Source organism: Primulina tabacum, chromosome 13 (genome assembly GCF_025594145.1).
Source record: "Primulina tabacum isolate GXHZ01 chromosome 13, ASM2559414v2, whole genome shotgun sequence".
Lineage (NCBI taxonomy): Eukaryota > Viridiplantae > Streptophyta > Magnoliopsida > Lamiales > Gesneriaceae > Primulina > Primulina tabacum.
The window spans coordinates 37,632,782-37,657,398 of record NC_134562.1 but is presented as its reverse complement, the minus strand read 5'-3'; the positions used below and the strand labels follow the sequence as shown (position 1 = coordinate 37,657,398).

At 32.8% G+C, this 24,617-nt stretch overlaps 3 protein-coding genes and 1 pseudogene across 3 annotated transcripts; 1 reads left to right on the top strand and 3 right to left on the bottom strand.

Moving 5' to 3' along the window:
- Positions 1 to 664: 664 nt before the first annotated feature.
- LOC142522419 (plastidic glucose transporter 4-like) lies at positions 665 to 10,138 on the bottom strand (annotated as a pseudogene).
- Positions 10,139 to 11,413: 1,275 nt separating this feature from the next.
- On the bottom strand, positions 11,414 to 12,187 carry LOC142522111 (uncharacterized). Its single transcript, XM_075625264.1, has one exon. The coding sequence runs from the start codon at positions 12,185 to 12,187 to the stop codon at positions 11,414 to 11,416; it is 774 nt and encodes a 257-aa protein (XP_075481379.1).
- A 4,563-nt stretch (positions 12,188 to 16,750) lies between these two features.
- On the top strand, positions 16,751 to 20,301 carry LOC142522572 (uncharacterized). The gene is made up of 11 exons (XM_075626034.1): positions 16,751 to 16,964; positions 17,046 to 17,147; positions 18,004 to 18,099; positions 18,611 to 18,695; positions 18,839 to 18,960; positions 19,118 to 19,142; positions 19,233 to 19,316; positions 19,415 to 19,444; positions 19,526 to 19,631; positions 19,731 to 19,795; positions 19,988 to 20,301. The coding sequence occupies exons 2-10, from the start codon at positions 17,055 to 17,057 to the stop codon at positions 19,792 to 19,794; spliced, it is 705 nt and encodes a 234-aa protein (XP_075482149.1). The 5' UTR covers positions 16,751 to 16,964; positions 17,046 to 17,054; the 3' UTR covers position 19,795; positions 19,988 to 20,301.
- Positions 20,302 to 20,730: 429 nt separating this feature from the next.
- Positions 20,731 to 22,630, bottom strand: LOC142522573 (small ribosomal subunit protein eS7-like). Its single transcript, XM_075626035.1, has 6 exons — positions 22,542 to 22,630; positions 21,939 to 22,029; positions 21,772 to 21,845; positions 21,561 to 21,684; positions 21,110 to 21,292; positions 20,731 to 21,025 (listed from the first exon to the last, which is right to left on the bottom strand). The coding sequence occupies exons 2-6, from the start codon at positions 22,011 to 22,013 to the stop codon at positions 20,906 to 20,908; spliced, it is 576 nt and encodes a 191-aa protein (XP_075482150.1). The 5' UTR covers positions 22,014 to 22,029; positions 22,542 to 22,630; the 3' UTR covers positions 20,731 to 20,905.
- Between the last annotated feature and the right edge of the window lie 1,987 nt (positions 22,631 to 24,617).

Sequence of the window (24,617 nt, the reverse complement as noted above, 5' to 3'; positions counted from 1 at the left end):
TATTTGAAATTAAAGCACAAAAATATATTTGACAATTACAAAAAATTTCAAATCTTTCAATTTAATTTTGAGTTCAGATTAATACAATATATTTGAGATAGTGGATATGTAATCAAATCGGTCAAATATATCAATTCAAACATAATCTACGATAGATTTCTAATTCGTTAACTTGTTTTGATAGAAAAAATTCAAGTAAAATTTAAATTTGTCACATATCTAATTATACAATTTCAATTATATTTGTAATAAATTTCAGATATTATACTGAATATGAATATCATTTGAAATTCATCCCACAAAAACTTCTCAAATCAAATTATTACCTCTGAAATAGATTATGACCTCATTGAATATGTTCTGAACGACTATAAACTCGTCCGTAAATGTGTTATAATCGAACTCATGATTATTGATCAAATATCAACTTACTCAATCAATTCGAACACCGTTTGCAATAAACACATCAAACTTGAATCAACATCGGGAAGCTCCAGATCGAAGTTGAAATTCTAACATCTCAAGTTCGATCATCTGGTTTGAACCCACGATGTAATTTTATATTATTTTTAATATTATTAGAATTATTATTTTATATTAAATTCTCTTGAAAATTAAATGGTTTGACAGCTAATTTTATATAAATAAATTTAAAATAGAATGATGAAGTTTGATTTATAAGCACAAAAATTTGTAGCTTATATTCAAGTTAGGGCCTTCACTTGAATGCTCTTACAGACCACCGAGATCAAGTTATCAGATATATTGGGTAAGAGACATATTACCATAAGGTCGAACAAATATGTCTTCCTCCACCATGTCAACATATTACTCAGATAGCTGGAGTCAGAGCACGCTCGATTTCTTCCAAAGATCGGCCCTTTGTTTCCACAACATTACCAGCTATGTACATGACTGCTAGAAGACAAACGGACGCCCGTGCTGATTCCGAACTTACTTACAACGCTCAAAAAGTACAGGCCGATCACGAAATTTGATCGAGTTGATAACAACAGATTCAATTAACTTGCTTTAAATATTAAGAAATATGTGTGAATTCTCCATCCAATGTTCTTGCTTGAGAAAGCATTTATATGATAACACTCGTTATTAGGTTAAAGTAATTATACTTACTACACTTGCAACCATTTAAACTACAAAATTTCCTCATTCCCACTCCCATGTAAAGTCTAAAACTCTTTAATATCCATCTCAAGTGGTGCACAAATTTATTCGGGAAACAAGTGATATCGAATGTAAAGAGAAAACCTAGAGGTGCAGAAAGTTGGTGGTGGACAAATTAAGTAGATTTTTTACCCAATGCATGCCCAAAGACAATGTCACTGCTTTGGCTCTGATCCTAAAGGCAAAGATCTCTGGAAGTAGCAGAGCAGGTACTGGACCGGCGCCAAGAGAAAAGGAGAGTACATAACTGCAGAAAGTGACAAACAATACGATACTATTAAAGACAGCCAATCCTACAAAGATGGAAAATGAAACTGAACCTGAACTATGGACATATACAACTTACAGAACAGTGCCAAGGACAGCAAGTGTCCCAGAATAAGATGCCAGAGCGTTCCAAGTGAAGGTCAGGAAGAGTAGCAGCATAGAAGCAGCCTTTGAAAACAAACAAATTGGTTAACCATGCATAGTGATTATGATAACCACAAAGGAAAAAACTCAATCCACAGTAAATAGGCACAGTGGGTTAGATAGAGGTTTGAAGTCCCCTTGAAATCGAAAATGCTTTTCTAAAAATTTAAGCTTTCATCTGAAGATGAAAAGCTATCTAGACTGATGGCATACAATGAAATGTCACATTGATGCTTCATAACACTACAAATTGCTGATTTTATAAGATCAAATTCCGGAAAAAAGCGTCCTACCTCGTAAATAAAAATCTATATACCTATAAAAGTGTGGATAGTAGAAAAGTTTTCTCATTGTGAACGGACATTATTACCCTTCACATGTTTACTTATTTTCATTATTAGGTAACATATGTTGTAATTTCACTATTTATTCCATTAATTAATAATTAATATTAATTAACCATATTTTATGATTATTATTTTGTGTTTTTGACTTTCTTCTCCATGTTCTTAAATGTTTGAGCTAATTTTAAATAAACATACTATTAAATTTACTTAATATTAATATCAATTATTTTTTTCAAATTTTAATAATTTTCGTTCTAAATTTAATCTATATACCTATTTTAAATGTTTGAGCTAATTTTAAATAAACATACTACTAAATTTACTTAATATTAATATCAATTATTTTTTTCAAATTTTAATAATTTTCGTTCTAAATTTAATCTATATACCTATTTTTCTACTATCCACACTTTTATAGGTATATAGATTATTTTGTGTTTTTGACTTTCTTCTCCATGTTCTTAAATGTGTGAGCTAATTTTAAATAAACATACTATTAAATTTACTTAATATTAATATCAATTATTTTTTTCAAATTTTAATAATTTTCGTTCTAAATTTAATATTGATAAATGAAGAAACAAAAAAATTAAAATAATCAGTATTATTTTTAAACTAAATAAAATGAATTGAATTGAAAATAAAATTATATTTAATCAAAATTTTAAATTTATTTTGTCAAACTATTAATTTTTAAATGCATGAACAAATATAATATTTTATAAACCTAAATTGTGAATATAAATAATATTAATAAAAAAAATAAATTTGAATCAGAATTACATATAAAAGTGAGGTCGAAGAATCGTTCATCCACATACATTGGATGATATGATACTAGAAAAATATTGTTGTACAGTTGATAAAATGAGAAAGAAATATGTAGAAAATCAATCAATTTTTTCATTAGTTTTTTTATTGTTTTTAATTAACAAAAAAAGAGGAAAAATTTGAAAAAGTTAAGCACAATATAAATCTAATGTATTGATAGCCTTTTAATAATAATCAATTGAATTGGAAAATATTATTATACTTAAGTAATTATATTTTATTCTAATTCAAATTTAGTAACTTTTTAATGTCCAATATATATAGAATTCATCAGTAGAGTACATGATTTTATTTTTCAAACGATAATAAGAAAAAAAAGAACCTTAAAATAGAAATATATAATGAAAACGAATTCAAATTTTCTGTTAATAGCTTCTTTTTCAATTGGGAAAGGACATAATTATCATTTACATGCTTACTTATTTTCATTATTAAGTAACATATGTGGTAGTTTCACATTTAGTCTATTAATTAATAACTAATACTAATTAACCACGTTTTATAGTTATGATTTTGTGATTTTGACTTTCTTCCCTTATCTTTCTTTCATTCTAATAATATTTAATTAAGTCATATTTCATTAAAAAAATTTATTTAATTATTATTATATACATATAAATGTGTGGATGATAGAAAATTTTTCTAATTGTTGTAAATAAAGTTGAGTTATATTCATATTTTAATTTATATGTAGCAAATAAGTCATGTCCATGTTTTTAAATGTTTGAGCTACTTTTTAAAAAAAACATACTATTAAATTTACTTAATATTAATATCAATTATTTTTTCCATTTTAATAACTTTCTTGAACTTTCATTTAAATTCTAAATTAAATTAATTATGTTATTTATTGTTCTATTTCACTATCATTTGAATTCAATGAATTATTAAAAATAAATTTTAATATAATTAGATTTAAAAAGGAATTCAAAAAATTATATATATAAAGGACTCATGATAAAGTATCTGAGTGCTTTGAACGAAGAGTCATTCAAATAAATTCTAAATTAAATATTGACAAATGAAAAAATTAAAAATTAAAATAATCATTATTACTTTTAAATTAAATACAAAATTTGAATTGAAAATAAAATTATATTTAATCAAAATTTTAAATTTATTTTGTCAAAATATTTTAATTTCTAAATGCATGAACAAATATAATATATTATAAATCTAAATTTAATTGTGAATTTAAATAATATTAATAAAAAATTAATAAATTTGAATAAGAAGTACCTATAAAAGTGTGGACAAATGAATCGTTCATCCACATACATCGGATGATGTGATGCTAGAAAAATATTGTTGTACAATTGCTAAAATGAGAAAAAAAATATGTAGAAAATCAATCAATTTTTTCATAAGTCTTTTCCCACTAATTTTGATAATAAATAAAATAAATTGAATGATTAATTGTTTTAATTACTCTCATAGATTCTATTTTATTTAAGTCTCCTCATATTTATATATTATCAAATAGTACTCAATCATAACAATAATGTCATGACATTTTATGTGTATTTGTAGTGTTATTTACATACAAGTATATAATGACAATTATATTGACAAAAAGGTAAGCACACATTAAATAAAAAATATCAACAAACACTTAATTTGAAAAAAAAAATAAAAATTTGAGCTTATTCACAAATTTTATCACAATTGATACTTTTTCAGCTTATTTTTCTAAAAAAAAAAAAAATCAATGACGATATCTATTATATGTTGAAAAAAAAGTAGAGTCAAATGGTACATAGATAAAATTATTATAAAATTGTTTTAAAAAATGACACAAATGAGTCAAAAAGAGTAAGAGCAAGATGTTCCTACAAATAATTATTAGTATAACGTTAACATAACTAAATTGGAAGTTATGTTGGTGTAGAGTAAGTCTCTTGTGAGAATGTCTTACGATTTTTATATGTGAGGCGAGTCAACCGTACCGATATTCACAATAAAAATTAATATTCTTAGAATAAAACTTAAAATGAAAAATTGTTGTCATATGTTCTTAATTATTCCAAATTATAAGTAAGTACTATTTTAGATTTTCAAGATGTAATTTTTACATTTTAGGAACATATTTATCAATTAATTGATATAATGAGTAGATAAATATCAACATCATATACTAAAATGTTTTCTTCCACTCTTATATTGTTTAATTAATTAAAATATATTCATATAATTCTATTTACACTCTTATATTGCTTAATCAATTCAAATCATTTCACATCATTGTATTTGTATTGTTATTTTAGTTCAATTTAGTACTTAATCTGATAAATCATTATTCCAAATTCTTATAATTTGTTTTTATCTATCTTTTTCCGAACGAAATGTTGTTTCATGGATTTGATCACGTTATGCACTATTAATTTATTTTTTAGTTATTTAGAATATGGGTTCACGTGCATCGTGCGGATGCACGTGCTTTTTTGCTAGTACAGCTAAAAGAGCTGATAATTCAACAGGTATAAAAATAACTGTCAGTGGCAAAACAAGCCAGTACTTCAAGATAAGGCATTGTTCTAAATGATGTTTTGGTGGAGTATATTCCTCTTGATTAAAGTATGTCTTCACCTGTCGCGAGGAACATCATCCTTTTTGTCTTTGAGACTTCAGACATTAAATTTAGTTAACAAGATTATACCTCTTACTATCAAGTATCCAAAATATAAATCTTACCATCCCAGAAAAGCTTATAAGCAGAAGACTTTTTCTTCCTTGTTTGTCCATCAATGAAGATGCAATAGTTGTGCCTAACAAACGATTGGAATCATGTGAGGCAACATCCTTGCTAGGCAAATATAAACACACAACTCCCAAAACCTCTAAAATAAAACTAACCAAACACATTTGCCGCTCCAACCAGAGATCTAGCAGCAACATCAGAAGCAATTCCAGCGCTGCGGAACACAGCTGTTGAATAATAAACAACTGCATTTATTCCAGCAAGCTGCTGCAGCAAGAAGAGAGATGCACCGACACAGACAACTGCAAAAGAACATGAAAAAGTATCATTTTCAAGGAGATACTATATATGTTCCAACAAAAGCTCACAACAAATTGGAAAAAAAGAAACCAGAATATGGTCATCCATTAACAGTTAAATTGATATTTAAGAGTGTGTTGAACCACAGAAAATTCAAACAAAATTTGAAAGTCCCCATTTATGATGCATATATTTTCTATAACGAGCACGACAAGCACCAACAACAAGAAAGGAGCATAAACTACTTTATCATTGAAAGAATGAATATTAAACAGAAAAAAGCAGGGATCCGCATTAAGGGAGGGTTTACAAACTCTGAACACAAGTAATTCTTTACTTTTCATTTAAAGAATCACTTTTTTTTAGAGATCGCAAACACTCCCTAAATTAACTGGATTATATGTCTCAGTACACTCAAACTGTTGCATTAGCCAACTCCTACATATGATACATATATCCAAGGAGAGTAAGCCATAGCACATAGGAGAGAGAAGAATACAAGAAGATCGACGAGTCGATGAAACCAGAGTTGATACGTGGTAAGTTCACCAGATAAGTAGTCTTGACACTTTCAGCCATTGTTTTTCATTTTTTGAGTGAGAACATTCAAGAAGAACTAAGGTCTGAACATATCTAAACTTCTTATAGCTGATGTTCGAGTGGAATTTCATGTATAACAAATTTTGGATGCGTGGATTCTTTGTGAAGTGTTGACTTATCATTTTTGCAGGACAAACAACCAACAAAGTCAACATAAAGCGGGATAGTTTTTCTCTAAACTTTCTTCTTCCCCACAAATGAAAGTTCATCAACATATGCATCCTTTAAATGCCTGTGAGGTCAGGAAACCATGGTGATGATAGTCGACAGATAAATGCACTCTTAATAAATGTTGATGAGGTCAGGATACGACTTGTTAACAAAAGATATACAGTTTCGATATCGACGGCTAAAAAGATCAAACCATCCAGCTTCTGGTTCAGAGGAACCTCGACTGGCAGCATCCAAGTCACTCATAACCTCAGCAACTCTTTCTTTTCCATAAAGCATTCTAATGGATGTTTCTGCTTGAAAAATTTTTCCTTGCTGTATAGAACGGAAAGGTCATCATCAAGTATCACTTAACTTGAAGAACGAATCAGATACATTAAAAATTCACAAAAAAAAAAATAACGAAATATATATGTTGATGTGAAGTCTCTCTATAATGAAGTTACGAACCTGGTACAACCATCGTGGACTTTCAGGAGAAAATGCCATTCCGAGGGCCAATAATATAGATGGAACAAGCGCAACACCAAACATTGTCCTCCACCTGATACAGTGATCAGATGCTTGGTAAGATGATAATCAGGTAACATAAGTGCAGGTTAAAATACGAAAAAAAAAATTAATGATAGAAGACCAAAATCATGATAACATTATATAGAATCTTTAGGCTTGTACTCAATATGAACAAAATTATTCACTCTCTCTATGCAGACACTCCATTATATTATAATATAACAATGAAAATAAATCAAAAATCTTCTTTTGCTACCTTACATTATAAATCTAATAATTAACAACTTTCACTCACTCAAAACAAAATAAAACCAGCTATACTTGAAGGCTCGTGAGCAATAAAATATGAAAACATAAGACAGTTATACAAGAAACTAATGTAGGTTCTCAAACTTGATTTACATAAAAGATGCCACTTCATTATTAACTCTAAGGCGATTACATGAAAAAATAAATAAGACTATTTCCAACATGAACGACCATATGCATTTCAAGAATCCTTGATGTACTTTGGAAAGTAATATGTGTGATCATCCAGCTTCCATACAAAAGAATTTAAATGAGAAAATACCACAAAGGATTCCCTGCCAAAGGTAATCCAGCAACCAAAGCTGCAAGAATCCCAACACATATAAACAGTTGGTTGACAGACCCAAGTGTACCACGAACTTCGGCAGGTGAAATCTAGTCGCAGAAAACAGGGTCAGAAGAAGAACAGAATGCATTTAAGTATGAAAGAAAGTGAAAAGGTGAGAAACAAATGTACCTCAGATATATAAAGTGGGACAATAGCAGATGATATGCCAATCCCAATTCCAGCTAGCAAACGCCCAATTATCATAGCTTCTATACTTTGAGCTGTGGCACTGTAAATATCGAAGGCAGTTTAGGCACTGTTATTCTAATTACTTTATCAAATGAAAAAACATCCCCCATCCCAACTACTCACCAAAGGAATGCTTCAATTGTAAGTGGGATTGCATCCAACTGGAAGGTCTTTGTTCGACCAAATTTATCAGCCACCGAACCCCCAGTAAATGAACCAACAGTGGCACCGGCAAGAAGAGTGCTAACAACCCAGCCTACATAAAAAACATTGGTATAAAAGTTTAATTTATCAATCAAATAATGATGGGCACGGCAAAAGTATTAAAAAAAGTAACTATTAGACAAAATAATTACGGCTTTCAAAGCTAAATACAAATCAAATGTTTCCAGAAAAACTTGTGCCAAGACATAGAATAGAAAGTAAAGGACCAAAGGAGTTTCTCAAACAATAAGGTCAAAACTATGTGAGATTATATCCACCTAAAGATCACATTTAGAAGGAGACCTGAATTATCAATATTGAGAATATGAAGGGAAATTCCTCTCATTTCTTTAACAAAGAAATGTGCTTGCTTCTTGCTACGCATGCAAGAAAAATTTTGTGTTGGCAGACTTTCATGGTCAATTTGGCAAACAAAAAACCACAACATAGCTTTGAGTAATAGTTCTGTTTGCTATCCAATAAATACTTGGCGATTGGCCATGGAATAAACTACTCGCTAAAGGCTTCATGTTTTTGCTCTGTTATCCTCGTAGTATGCGAGTTTCTGAATTTCAAATATATGGGCAAGATTCTGTCTGATTTCGTCTCGAGTTAATTTTCTATTTGCTATAAAATGCAAATATACCTAAACATTAAGAGTTACGTCAAGCGCAACTTGCCTTTTAAGACGGCATTTTCAGCAATCCCAAGGTCCTTAGCGAGGTATTCTAAAGCTCCATTAACAACCCTGAACAAGAGTGTGTGTTTGTGTGGGTAGTACGTAAGTAAATAAGCTTCAGAACTATAATAGAAAAGCAAGTTAATCAGCATCCAACAACTGAAGTGAATTTCTCCTGATCTAACATTCTAACTAAAAGTCAAGTACTCTTAGACATCACATTTTCAAAGAAGGAAAGGCGAAAAAAATAGCATACCCTAGGTGGTACCCAAAAAGAATGGCTCCCAAACAAGCAACGCCAACATATGGAAGCACTGATCCAGATGATTTCACATGGATTTTGACAGGTGCGACATCCTCAACATCTCCTTCTGACGCCAGACAGGATATACGATAAATTTTCATAGATTTAGTATATGATTGTCCGCAAAAATAAGCTTAGACTTTCACACAGCATCATAAGACCAAAAAACAAATTATGTGAAATATTTTAAAAAAGATAATGAGAACATATACTGATTAAAAATATATTGATAATAATTATACGTTAACAACCTCGGCACATCTTTGCTAATGTATATCATATGGAACTTAACAATAGTGATTACATTATAATTTATAACTAACAAAGATTAAGTGCTCCGACTTTTCATCCCCATAAAATCTCAGTTGACCGGAAGCATCAGCTGGTATTAAAATGCCAACTTTCAACAAATAAAAAGTCAACAGTTGGGAATTAACAGTGATGTCACTAGGCACAGTGAAATAAAGTAAGACGTGGAAAATCCATTCTATCACCGCATCATAAATATTCAGCGCACCAAGTTAATCGTATGGTGCCCTGCATATGTAATAATAAAGAAAATATTCCAATTCCTCCACACAAAAAAAAGGTATCAAATTCCCCTACTGACTATATTTCTTCGAATTAATGAAAACAACAGGCGATTTACTAAAATACAGACCAGAAGCTTGAGCTCTGACTGATCTGAACTTGGTCGATGATCCAAACACGTAATCAGCACTTCCTTTCACTCCCAGTGAAGCCGAACTGATCCTAAATCCGAAGCAACTAGTCCGCTTACTCATCGGAAGTCGAGTTTGAATTCCAGAGAAAGCCGAGTCCTTTTTTCCGTAATCACTCACTCCCAAAAAAGGCCAACGGTTTTGGAGGCCAAAGCCCGATTTAATGGAAGCTTGCATATTCCACGCGACCTGTCAACGCTTTGATTAGGACGATCGAAAAAAGTCAACAAAACAGTAACTAATCAGAGCGAAAACGCACGCTACACGAATCGAACCAAGTAAAACCACACCGAACATACCTGAATCATCCCACAAAAAATCATATCAAATTACTCTTACCAGTGTTTATCTCGAATGAATGGCGGATGAGCTTCGGGAGTGTCCGTGCCTGCGGAGAATGACAAGTGAGAAGAAGGGAAGAGAACAACCATGACTGACTGACTGACTGCTCACTCGTTAGTAACGAAAGTGGTGGAGATTATTTCAAACTTCTGTTTTCGTATTTATGTGTCTGTCCATTTATTTTGGTCGATCGCCAACGAATGCCACCATTTTATATTTTAATTGTTTTTTTAGAGCATTAAACTATAAAAAGAATTTCAATTTCAAACTATTCCCACAACTTTTATGCTTCCCATTTACCATCGTGACCCCCTTGAAGAAATTTCTTTCACCCAAAGAAACGTGTCCCCGGAAATGGGAACATTTTTCGAGCTCCAAACCTGCTAAACCCTCCCCGGTATTTAAATTAAATAATAATAATAAGAAGAAAATAAGCATAAGTTCAGCAATTAGAGAGCTCCACACATACGGGGGCAGTTTAAAATCGAGTACAAATAAAAAGCAAAAGAATTTTCGAGAGAACAGAAAGGTATCGAAATTGCTGACATAATGGAAGGTCTAAAGCAGATTGTATTTATAATTTAACACTCGCTTGAGTTACTGTAAATAGACAATGGCGTGGCATCTGAGTCTGATCAACCAAATCCAACAAAGGTTAAAGTTAAAGAAAACCAGCTTTTCTGACAATTCCCCAACACCTTTCCAGACTATCAATAATTATTGGCTCAACTCCATTTCCCAACTGTTTTGTATTAGTTTTAAGGTAATTTGCATCTTAGGATGGATCGAACTAAGTAGACAAGTACTTGAAATTTTTTACCAAAGGATGCTCTTAGTTATCTTCGATAATTTTTCGAAAGCTTGATCCGCTTCATTCGAAATGAGTTTCAATCAAAATCAACTTGGTTGCAGCTGGTTGGTGTCATGTTCCCTATTGAACATAACAATTTGACGATGATAGGGAAGGGAAATAGTCATCCTGTCAAAATAGACGAATTCTTAAATATATCTCTGACACAAAATCAAGCTGATTGGAAAAGATGCGAATATTCAAACGAACATGACAAAGAAAAAAATAAAAATTAAAGCACCACAGCACAATCTTGAAATCAAAATTCACTGGTCTCTCCCCACCATTTCTGTAAGCATGTGGGAGAGATTGAATAATGGCAATCCAGTCGACCCCATCAACACATTTTCTTCAAATTCCCATTATCATTACCTTGTTACAGTCTGACACCAGTTTTGTTTAATCAAAATAGTGAAAAATCAAGCAGATGTTAATGATTATACTTCTTCTTGATCTTGTCTTTTCCGCCGGAAAAGATGGACCCCAAACCGAAAAGATTTGCGTGAGGAACGTTCAAAACTGGGTTGATCTTGATCCCCCCGTTGTTGTACCGATGATTCGTCCTCCTCAATGGCGGCCTATGGTAGGTATTTGAAGCAGCAGCAGACGGAAGTTGGGATTGTTTTTGATGACTGTTTGTGGAGTTCTTGAAGAAATTCTGCCTCTGGTTATTCGATAGTGACGCGCGTTTCGAGCTCGCAGTTGAGCCTGTGGAATTGCTGCGGGATAAAAGCGGCAGCGGGCAAAGGGTCCGCGCGTAGCCACTGCCGCAGTTTAAGCTGGTGCTTCGCTTGAAGCTCCAGAATGATGATTTCTTCTCGTCAGACTCTGGATTTGGGTACTGTCTTGCTTCGTGGGTAGATGTGTTTTTGTTGGTTTTGTGAGAAGGCTGAGATGGTTGCGGGGGAGGAAATGCTGGTACCGGCGGGTGAGGTGGTCGGTCACAGGCTGTTCTCGGTGGGGCTAGTTTTTTCTTGATCTCGATCGGGAGGATCTTTCCCTCGAAGAAAAGCTCGTCGGCGGAGGATGATTCTTGATCGAAGTATTCGCGAAAAACGCAGAAATCAAATTCGATGCTGGATGAAGAACCGGATCGAATGTCTCGTTCGATCGGTACGATGTCTGTCTGGGAAAGATCATGTGAGAAAGAGATCCGAGGACTCATCCCCAGGCTGGGGCTGTCGGGGAAAACTTCAATCGCCATTATTATCGGGCCTGATCAAGACAGCTCATTTTTTTCTTTCAAACTGAAATTAAAAGCATAAAAGATTCCAGACCCAAGGAACACAACGAGTGAACAATGTTTGCAACTTTGCATGGAACTTGGAACGATTCTTGGAATTAGAGAAGAAGGCGAGAGATTTGCTTGAAGTAATTAAATGATGGACGGTCGAGAGTAAAAATGGGCGACTTCTTCTAGAATAATTCAGTGTGTAGAAGAAGATTTGAGCGACTTGGGGAGATGAAATGGGGAGTATTTGTGGAGACAGATTAAAAAATTTGAGGATTGGGAAAGGGACTAATCAAGTTAATCAATTATCAAGTTAATTTTCACGTAGTTTAATAAGAACTAATTCATTAATTTCTCTATTCAGTGTTTATCAATTATCATCTCTATTATTTCTTAAACAACAATGAGTTGATCATAAAAGCTTAGCATAAATGCCTCACATACACAAAACAGTTGATCCAAACTATACAAAATCATATTAGTTAAAAAATACTCAAATTTTCATTTCAAATTTCTGACAATATTTTCGAAATTTTTGCTCATTAAAAAATGTCCAAATTTTATAGCTTCTAAATCCATATCCATTCTAATATTCCCCGGCAACAGTACGTACACATACTTAAACTGCTTTAATGGGTGTGTAATCCGCATATTCCCTTTGTCTGGATGGCTGTGTCTATCAAATATTTAATTTTTTGGGAAATTACTATAAAATATTCGACATCATTATACATACATATATATATATATATAAATATATGCATGTATGTTTGATGGTTATGGTGATACTTAAAGAAATGAAAGGAAAGGAGACATGGGTTTTGGACAAATTATATGTTTAGGATTAGGACAGAATTATGGGACGTAATAGAGACACATATGTTGTAATACAAACCAAAATAAATTCTACGTCATCATTTGCCTCTTATTTGTCAAGAAGCACACCATGTGAACCGTATTAGATGAGGAAAGTCGAGGTTTGTGGATGCAACTTAGAAACAAAGGATGTGTATTATTTCGGCATGCATGGTGTTATTTGAGTCGGTACTACTCTACTAGTAGTACTTGTTACGTTCCGAGTGATTGTAATTACGAGTTTCATCGACATTAAAAAAGAAGATTATGATTGCAAGCGTACATGAGGAGGATCAATCTTCTGAAATAAAATACAAACTTTGATCTTTCATTGTATTTTCTTGCAAAATTATATATAGAATCTTCTAGGGCAAAGCATTAATTCTTATCTATAAACCTTTTTTGTAACATCCTTTTCGGATTCGTTTCTTTACAATGCCTATGTCCACTTACCCAAGTGACCAAACAATTAGTCACTCATAACTTCATTTTCACATCTTCGGATTCATTGTCGCTATCCGATGGCAGATCCGCTGAGTAGGAGAAATCGCCGCTCTCAATATAATATTTTTTCTCTAGGTTATTTTCTTGAGATGTCGAGAAGTTTGATTTATCCTCATTCACATAATTTTTTTTTATATATTATATATTTTTTCTAAAATATGAAGTTCTAGGTCACTAATTAAAATTCACTTTCAAAAAAGAATTATGCAAAATTATAAAATACAACATCCAAAGATAGCCTAAGTCGCCTTTCGATTTCTCCCCGTCGCTGTCTCAATAGCCTTTAATGTGCATCGATACCCTCCTCCTTTTTATCATCGATTTGTTGGTCCATCAAACTTTAATTTAGATATGACAATTTAATGCCTTTCATTGGTGAATTAATTATTAATAATATGGGTTGCATTCATGTTGCATGCTGACTTCTTTATTACTTATTTAGAGTTAATAAATCTAACATACTTCTTTCGGTTTCGATATTGTTAGATTGTAAGTATATAACTATTATAGTATTAGCCGCTAGTTTTTGTATTTACAAGTGTCGAGCCGGAGTTTGAGAAGCTTAACCACATTGCTAGCTTTCTCACACCCGATCTTTCGAGCAGGATCATATTAGTGCCTAGTCGGACGTTGTCTGGTTGGTGCAAACTTTTTTTTTAGTGCAAATGTACTTCTAATTGGAATTCACAAAGTTCATAGCATATATTTTCTGAAGATCTTTTTAACAAATCATGCACAAGATATGAAGTTATCGGAAAATCAAATTGTCCTTCAACAAGAATGAGAATTGTTGTAATATTATCTCTCTTCAAAACAATTTTTCGAGCCTTTTTAGTTTTCATATTTGGCTAGATGCCAATAATCATATAATGGAGTGTACGATGAAAGAGGAAATGATAGATACATAACTATTTTGACATTAGAGAAAGAAAAGGTTGAACGTTACTAAATATTTGAACGTCGGAGACCGTTCAACTGGATAAGAGAGATTTTGCTAGCGTTAAAAACACGGAACTTCACAAAGAACACTCTGAGCAATAATCATTTAAACTCTCAAGCTTTCTCTATCAAGATTTCGAGCACACTTATATGTCATATCGTCAAACCGCTCACAAGCCCTAGCTTTCAAGTTTCATCATATTGTTGAGAATCAACTAGGGCTACTTTCAACTTCTCAGTCCTTTCTTTGAAGTCTAACTACCGAGACTTGTTAAACTTTTGAATCAAAGTATTCCTACAATCAAAATTTTTATTATTTTTTAAGTTGTACCAAGAGTTTTAATTTAAATAAGAGATAAATCTTAAATTAAAGCGAGTTGTTACATGTTCAAAGTCTTCTTAGTTTATTTCTTTCTAAATAGAATGAGCCTTCAAACTTCCATAAATTGTTTGTGTTATTTTATTTCTTGCATTTTATATAAGAGTATGTCTCTTGTGAGACGGTCTCACGAATCTTTATCTGTGAGACGTGTCAACCCTACCAATATTCACAATAAAAAAGTAATACTCTTAGCATAAAAAAGTAATACTTTTTCATGGATGACTCAAATAAAATATCCGTCTCACAAAATACAACTCGTGAGATCGTCTCACACAAATTTTTGCCTTTCTATGATCCATTTTGTCTTGTCATATCTTTTTAATTACTTGAATATATTTTTCACTAGATCCAGCCAAACTTTTTCGCTCCTTGAAACACCTCTCAAAGTGATTCAGTGACATCTAGCCAATCCAGAAAAATACTTATACAGCCAGTAACCATTAATTCCGGTTTGAGAACTATCTCGAATAAAAGAAAATTTCAAAAAAAATTATCCACTCTTTCTAAACTCTAAACTCGATCTTAACATATATTTTCTAAATATTTTTTAGAAATATAAAAATAAATTGTCTCTAATTTGTTTATTAATCATATCTTTAAATAATAATAAATAATTGTCGGCAGCATTATCCGAAATAAATAATTAAGGATCGTGACAATGACTACGACTATGACCATGCATGACTATGACTATGGCCAGATGCACTCATAGTTTGTTATTAAAGAACCAACTAAAATAATGAAAATAAATTTGCATTAACTTGTATTATTATCAATCTAATATGATATTTTAACTAATGAAGAAAATATCCGTTGTATCATTCAATAAAAAATACTATTAGAATCTATTTGTATAAACTTATTATCACCTACTTATAACTATCATTTTATTTTCATAAAAACTCATGTTAAATCGTTCACATATCAATTTTGTTAAACGAATTTTCTAATCGATCCGATCTATGAAAAATATTATTTTTATGTTAATAATATTATTTTTGTTTAGATTGAATTGATTCGTAGATATGTGAGATCGTATCACAAAAGATAAATTTTTTTTTACCCGTGTCAAGGATCTATTCCATTAAATCGTCTCATAATAAATCAATTTTTTTATTTTAAAAAAACTATAATTTTAATCATAATTAATAACTTAAATATTTATATAAAAAAGGTAAATATGTCAAAAATCATGCACGTGAATCATGGTTATGGAGTGCGTGGATGCTAGTATAAAATATTCAAAGTAGTGATTATTTCGACTCACGCTTCGTGAATTGATCTCTCATGATAACTACTATGGAATGATTGCCAGCCATAAAGAAGAAAAATATATGCTTTTTTTCTTGTGTAAATCAATAAAGTTAGCTTGAAGTTTTGTGTATACTATAAACCACCTTTTTCTCGAGTCACTTATCTATAGTGATTTATAAACCAACTTATCTATAAATACACGTATCGCGTGTGCTGAATAGGCTAATAAAAAAAAATTTGTATTTACATCACATAAAAAAGTCGAAGGGAAATTATGTGATTGGAAAAAATTGCACAGTGTGTTTGTTGAGACAGATTGTAGAGTATAGAGTTTAATAAGTTACTTAAATCACAACATAAAATATATTAAAAATTATGGAAACAATTTCTTTGTTTTGGATGTATAATGATTTTCGAATGTTTGTTTGTTAGAACCTAGAACGTGTCTCGTGTTCACAGTTTTTTCTGTCTTTAAGCCAGAGTTTATATGGGTAGTAAAAGCCCATTATATTACATTGAAGCCCAAAAAACATATCCACAAAAAGCCCGACCTTTTTTGTCCTTTTCATTTTCCAACAGAGACCAATTCTACAATTAACGACAGTCGACAAAGGCCTGTTTGGCCACGCAAAAATAGCGATTGGAATCAATCAATGCCATACCAATCAGCACTCGTCGTGCCAGTGAGGACACCAACTCCGTTCCTCATTACTAGGAAATTTTCAAATATGAGAGTTCCTAAAATTGCAAGAAAGCGAGTTTTCTCTGCGTTAACTTGGTCTCCTCCAACTGTGCTCTTGGATTCCACCTCAAAAAGTCTTCTCCTTTATTCAAGATTTTTTATTCTCTTTTTTGTTCTCTCTTTTTAAATTTCGCATCTTTTATTGAGATTTATAGAGAGAATGGATGACTCCGAACTGGGAACTGAAGAATTGCTGTGACCGTGATCAAAAAGTGTTCCTTATTAGCATTGGTGTTTTCACTGTTGCTATTCTTGCTGTAAGCTTTTTGGCCTCCTTTATCCTGCTTGTTTTTGTTGTTTTACGACCCTTTCTAGTACCCATTTTTATGTTCTTGTTGCTTTTGGAATGTTGACTCAGAGTAGAAAGCTTTGTGCAATGTGTATGTTCATCTATTCTTTAAACCCGATTTCTGTATTGCTTATGTTTCGAGCATTCCGCTGAAGTTGATTGCTTATTTTGCGGTGTGTGCAACTCTTTCTTCCGTTCTTTAATGGGGTTCTATGACTTCTATCTTAGTGGCGTTTGTAAGCGGTTGGAAACTGATTTAAATACAATATAGTGATAATAAACAGCGACGGATCCCTAAAATGCAACTTTTGATCTTCCTACTTCGTAAATATGAATTTCAGACGATGTCCATGAAGTAATGAAATATTGGACGGATTGACATAAAGGAGATCTTTAATAAAAAAATATCGTTCATTGATCAAAAGACCTTAAAACAACTAAGCAGGACCATCTTTTGTAAATTTGTTGTTGAACTTGTCTGAATTTGTTCTGGTTAAATAATAAACTTGAACATGGTTTCAAACTCGTGAGCTTATTATTGAATTCCACTTATCACTTATGATTTGCTAGATTACACAAAAATGATGAACACATGTACCGAAAGCTCCCATCTCAATCATGACTTTTGTTTAATCTCTTGAAGTGTTTTTCTTTGATTGGCTTATCAATAAATTCACCAATGTAGGCTGTGTTAAACTTAGGAAAAGCAGCTCCTATTTGGAAATGCAGAACTTTTACATTGTCATACTTCTCGTGATCTATATCTTAATATTCATCCCTTTAATTTTCTATTCTTGTTTCATTTATTCTATATATCCTGACAGTTATGGAGGACATTTATTCTGACACCCTTTAAGCTCATTACTGTGTTTCTACATGAAGCCAGCCATGCAATTGCATGTAAACTTACTTGTGGTGAGGTAGAAATCTCTTCTCTCTTTTTTCCCTCTATGTGCATACTTAAAAACACGATTTTATTGTGTTGAATTGGAAGTACCCTTATACAGTTGCCACTCTTTTATATATGCTCCCGCTCCCGATAGTATGCTGGTGATAACCTTTTGACTTGTTAATTGCTAATTTGTAGGCCTGATTATTTTGGTTTGTTTATGTACTATAATTTTTTCTTTTAATCAATTCCATTTTGATCTTTTACGATGGCTGGCACAGCTTTCTGTGACCTGTTAAACAATTGGTTTTCTAGTTGCTGGACTCAACAGAAGTCTCAAATATGTCATTCTTTCAAGCTTTATAGAATTGTTCTGTTTGATAACATAATCATACCGAATTTCATTTTATATTAATTACAATTTGTATACTACTTGTTCTGTTCTATATCTAATGATAAAAAATTTCAAATTTTCTCATGTATCAAGCTTGGTGTGAAATGAGATTTCTGATATTCTCTTTCCATTCTCCTCTTCCACACAGGTGGAAGGTATCCAAGTTCATGCAAATGAAGGTGGCGTGACTCAAACACGTGGTGGTGTATATTGGTTGATCTTGCCGGCTGGATGTTAGACATTTTTCTTTTTTCTTTCCTTTTTTCGAAAATGCTTCTTTTGGTGTTAATACATCGAATAGTTCTGATAATCTTGTACTCTTCTCTATTAACACCAATATATTCGATAATTTTTGGTTACTTTTTCTCTGTTGTAGATCTTGGCTCATCATTTTGGGGTATGCTTCTTATACTTGCTTCAACAAATCTTCTCACGGCAAGGATTGCTGCTGGTTGTCTTATTCTTTCTCTTCTTATTGTGCTCTTCATTGCTAAAAATGTAAGAATTCTTTAATTAGAAGTCTCTCATATTTAGTGTTCCTTTTTTTTACAGTAGGCATTCTTGATTTTTTTTTTGGGGTGTAAATGGGGTCTACTAGTGTGTATATTCTTCCGCTTTTATGTCTGCTATCTTACTTCTAGTCTATTGTGAACAGTGGACACTCCGAGGACTCTGTGTTGGTGAGTTTCTTCACCATCTCATAGCATTTGACACGTAATAACTTATCTAGGTATTAAATAAAACTAACATCTGCATAATGTCCTCACCAGGATTTATCGTATTTATTGCTATTATTTGGGTTCTTCAAGAAACAACTAAAGCTCGTATCCTTCGCTACATTATACTCTTCATTGGTATAGGCTTATCCATGTTATACTTCTAGTGTTTAATTCAACTTCATTTTATCATATTGTTACAGTGATTATGCATTTTTTTTTTGTCTGAATGGCAGGTGTAATGAATAGTTTGTTTTCAGTCTATGGTACTAACTCCACTTAACATTAAAATTTAGTAAGACAATGACACTGAGCACAAAGCAAAATGACCATATTTTATGATGCAGATATATACGATGACTTGATATCTCGAAGGGTTCACTCAAGTGATGCTGAGAAGTTTGCAGAACTTTGCCCCTGCCCCTGTAACGGAGTTGCGTGGGGGGTGATTTGGTATGAATTTGTATAGAAAAACTTGGAATGTTTGATGTGGAAATATTCTGGCATGATGTGAAAATAAAAACTTAGTAATCAACTGGAATGCTCTTGCAGGGGAATGATATCCTTTATATTTCTCTGTGGATCCATATATCTTGGACTCGTCATCTTGTCTTGAGGTAATATCTCTTTTGTTGTTTTTCTTTTGTATCATATTTTATACTGAGTTAATTGAATGACCACAACTCACAGAGGACATAAAGTGTATTTTCCCTTTGATAAAATATGAGCAAAACCTTCCATGCATGTCATTTTAACATAAAGAAACATGAACATCTATTCATAACTTGGATTTTCATTTTCCTTTGTAGTGAATTAAGCGCGCACATGTACACAGCGCCATCTTCTTTGATTGTCGAGGCCGTATTCTTCTTGCAGCTTTCGTTGACAATACTTGCATATGTCCTCAGGGTACATTCTCAGAGCCGGAGGATTTTGTTCTCTCTTATTATTCGTGTCATTTGTTTAGGTCATTGTTTCAGGTAAAATATATATCAGATCCATTTTTTTGGCCTGTAGGCGTGCCAGCATGCACCATTGGTGGCCTCATTATTGAATAACAGGATATTCATTTGTTAAATTTTTGTAACAATAGTAAATGATTAGGCTCTATAGCTTTCTGCTTTGGACTCGATGGCTGAAATAATTAATCTGTTGTGATGCTTAATGCAAGTCGCGTTCAGACAAAAGATCACACTTGTTTTATAGCGTTGCTTCCCTCCATCCTTGCGAAATTAGAGGCTGGAACTTGGGTCAGACTTTGTTTTAAAAATCTAATATTTGATTTTTCTCCTAAACATTTCACGTGATGCATTATATATACATAATATATATTTGATGTCTTGTATGAAAATGGAAACATTTCGAGACGTTGTAAACATTCTTCAGTAAGTTTGTCATCATTATGCTAACATTTGAACTTCCTAATCTTCATGAATTTCAGTAGTTACATTTCAGAATTGTCTTAAACCATCACCAATGCAATTCTCATATAATCAAAACATGTATGCGGATAAATTATGCCAAACAACCGTAATGCAACGAGATTAAAGTCTTTACACAAGGACCTACCTGCTCTTAACCGAATAAGACTGAATTGTTTCGAATGAGTTACAGGAAAAATGGGTATGATTCAGAGAAAACAATATTTATTGCTCTCAAAACTTCGAACATGTAAAAAACAAAGATAAAATATAAAACAAAATAAGTGAATCTGGAAAAGGTAGGTTTCAAGCCTCTGTTATTGGAAATTCAAAGACCACATCTTTCCCTGAGAGTTTCCTGTAGACCCCAGAGAACGTTTCGAGCTTATTCTCTGTGTCATTCTTTGCTTTAGGATCCAAGAAAATCTACAATGAGCAGAAACAAAATAAGACCAGTAGCATCTGCAGAGAATTATAGACACAACCACACATATAAGGAACAGTAATCACCTTCATTATCTTAGAACCATCAAGTCTGTATCTGACTCGTTTTCCGACAATCTCAGCGGGATAAACTATGTCCTCAAGCATGGCTTCATGAACACTGGTAAGTGTTCGGGTACGAGGCCTTTGGACGGCAGAACCCTTCTTAGGCGGGTGCACTATCCTCCTTGTGGCGATGAGAACAACCTCCTGAGAAAGCAAAGCAAAATGAAAATAAAAAATCATGGAAGCAAGTATTTGCAAGCACTTGCCAAGCAAATAATGCAGTATATCGTCAAATGATTTTTTCATGTCAAGATGATCAAATTCCAAGCTAAAAATTATTTAAGGCACAAACTATTATCCTACTATTTGCCTAATATGCTTTGTTTATGTCTTACTGAACAAAAAACCATATGGAACTCTATGAATATTTAATGGTGTACAAGGTAAATAATTCATCCGGCATCCCTGTTACCTTTCCACTGAACTTCTTCTCAAGTTCTCTCACCAATCTCGGATGAATCTTGCGGAAAGCTTTCCGCAATCGATAAGGGACATGGATCACAACAGCCTTCTTGCTTCCAGAAACATCAATTTGCCTACAGAACATGAATTAATATACATAAGTATACCTCACAAGCTCACACGAATGGAATATGGTAAAAAGGTGGCACAGGAGCACCTACAAGGCAGAGTTGATGTAGAGGTCTTTCAAGTCACTCTTAATCTCTTGGTTTGTATTTTCCAAATCAAACAGAGCCTGGGTATCCAATAACAAAACTCAAACATGACGAAATATATTGTTAAATGCAGAACGACGGAACCCGTACATAAGCATGTTTAAGGTAAAGACCTGAGCAACATTCTCCTCAAATTCAGTGGGCTCAGCGTCCCTGTCTTTGTGAATCTTTTGAGAGGCAGTGAACATATTCTTGACAGAACCTCTGCGGAATGAAAATATGCAGTCTAATTTCAAGTTTAAAACGCTATTTAAGTTAAAACTAACACAAGTTTCATTGTTGTTTACAGGGCATGAACCAACTCATTGTTTTAAAGACGACTTTGGCACAGAACTGTCAGACAGAAAATAACACGATATTTTCAATAGATTGTAAGCGCAGTAACACGATAATGATATATATTATCCAAATTTCCTTTATACAAAATCTACAAGTCAATTGTTTCAAAAATTACAAAGAAACAAACGACGAAACAATCTCTTGTGTCCATTATCAAAAACATAACCAAATACAAAATATCAGAACGGGAACACAAGACGTTGAGCCAAATAACACTCTGCACAAAGTGTATAACACATTAATAAAAAAACAAACAATCAAGAACTTCCAAACAACATATTAAATTCCGGACAACTCAAACTTTATCATATTTACTAATTTCCATAGATTTCGTTATACATAAATGAATCCATACGAAATGCATGTAACAATTGTACCTCCACAGGAGCTCAACGACGGGCTGAATGTGGATCCCAAGACTCAGCGCCGGAGATTTCACAAGAGAAGACGAAGCTAGGGGCAAAGGAAATTTTTAAGTATGGCGAAAACCCTAGTTATGGATGGGTTGGGTTAGAAAAATTAATCAGGCCCTTAAAAAGCCCAATAAGGCCTCTTTAAAAAATTTAAGCCCACATGAAAAAACCAATATCGAAGGCCCATTTTCTTCTCACCCCCAACCTCGATTGAAGTCACTTACTCCTCTACCGACCTCTGTAGCAGTAAAATCGGTGATGTCTCCTAATCAAGTTCTCGAAAATCGGAGCTCTGCGAATCCCGCCACTTTTAGGTCAGTCTATCTTCTTTTGTTTATCGTTGATCAAGGGTGGTTCTTTGCAAGGAAATTAAGTTCAGCAGCTGATTGAAATTGCAGAATGATATGGATTCGAATCATGTGGTTTCCCCTTTTTTTGTTTCACTTGTTGGCCAGGAGGTCTGAAAAGGTTGAGGCTTTTTTTATGCACTAAACAGTGTTTATTGATCTTCATTGACTAGCAGCCTAGCTGTTTTGCTGTTGCCTTTAGTTGTGCAGTTCAACGGGCATGTTTTAGTCCCGTCCTCGTTTGGGAATAATATGCTTCGGACTACCTAAACTCTGAAATTATATGGCACTAGTCTTTCCAAGTTGCAGGAAATAATTGCTGGATGTTGATTTTGGGGTATTTGGTATTTTGATTCCTATAATGTTGTAAAAGAAGTAGTCGAATTAGATGTTTCAGGGGGAGACTGGGTTGCAAAAAGTTTGTCTGCCCATAGCTGAATGTGTTAAACTGGAGTTTCTGTTGCCAATACACCGACTGAGAAACTAATCTGATGATGAAGTTATCTCGACTTGTCAAAAGATATAGTTAAGAACTAAAGATGACTAACACGATGTGCAATAGATATTAGACAGTACCTGAATAATTTTTTTTGCTCGTCTCAATCTCTCATTTTGTTGATCTGAAGATGTTTGTATGTAGGCAGAAGATGTTTGTATGTAGGCAAACTCCCTTGCGGATATTATATATTCTTGGTAACTTCATGAGAATATGGTCATTATACACTCTGTACACCTATTAATCACAAACGGGTGCTTCGGTCTTGTTGTTTGTCTTCAGCTGTCTTGTTCCATCATCCCTTCTGTTTTTACTGTTGCAAAAACCTTGGAAGGGCACACCACTTTCTGATACTCAGGTCTTCATCGTGCATTCTGCTTTATTTTTTATACTTTTTTTTTCTCGCTGCTGCTAATTGGAACAAGAAATAAATTTGCTACAAATTTCTTGGCTAACATGGTTTTGCGTATTAATTGTGCCTTCTGTAATAAATGGGGGTGTTACAGCCCTATACTTCATCTTATGGGGAAAGGGTCTCTGAAATCTTGTGGTCCTCTCAGGTCTAACTTACAAATCGAGAATTTCTACATGCTCTATTATTTTCTTGAATTAAAAATTGAAACATGATCTACAAAGAATGAAGAATTGACCAGCTGTACGTTGTGAACAAAAGGAAATTTAAACCGAGCAGTTGTGATTCTTTACAAATCACTTTAGCGTTTTGATTTAGTTTTCAGAATATTTTTTTAGGCTATATTTTTATTCTTAATTTTTGTTTGTTGATGTCCAAAAGTGCACTTGAAAATTTTTGATATGTTTTTTTTAATTATTATTATTTAAACAAGTTAGAGAGCATATTCTTCTGCAGGTTGTTGCTTGAGTAGAATGTGGTATACTTCCGCCACAATTTAGGGGGAAAAAACTACTGACATGTAACTAGCTGAGTTAAACTTGATACAGATTTTGCATGTTGTGAAAAATCCTAGTACAAGATAAATATTCTGTATTAATACTCTGCATGACATGGTTTGTAAAGGTTTCCCTTTCGGACAAGCTGTGGATTTGGATATGTAAACATTCCAAATTCGCAGTTTATCGCTATCTCATTTGTTTTGTATCTCAATGTGATTTGAAAATTTTGACCACATATGTTGACAATTCTCCTGTGATTTAACTTTTTATAAGATAATGTTCTTT

Coding starts and splice junctions, on each gene's coding strand:
- LOC142522111 (XM_075625264.1), bottom strand. CDS start 12,187: ATGGCGATTGAAGTTTTCCCCGACAGCCCCAGCCTGGGGATGAGTCCT.
- LOC142522572 (XM_075626034.1), top strand. CDS start 17,055: ATGACTCCGAACTGGGAACTGAAGAATTGCTGTGACCGTGATCAAAAA. Junction 18,100..18,610: donor GTAAACTTACTTGTGGTGAG/GTAGAAATCTCT, acceptor TCTTCCACACAG/GTGGAAGGTATCCAAGTTCA. Junction 19,445..19,525: donor TAGTTTGTTTTCAGTCTATG/GTACTAACTCCA, acceptor TTTATGATGCAG/ATATATACGATGACTTGATA.
- LOC142522573 (XM_075626035.1), bottom strand. CDS start 22,013: ATGTTCACTGCCTCTCAAAAGATTCACAAAGACAGGGACGCTGAGCCC. Junction 21,846..21,938: donor TTGAGGAGAATGTTGCTCAG/GTCTTTACCTTA, acceptor TTGGATACCCAG/GCTCTGTTTGATTTGGAAAA. Junction 21,685..21,771: donor CTCTACATCAACTCTGCCTT/GTAGGTGCTCCT, acceptor CATGTTCTGTAG/GCAAATTGATGTTTCTGGAA.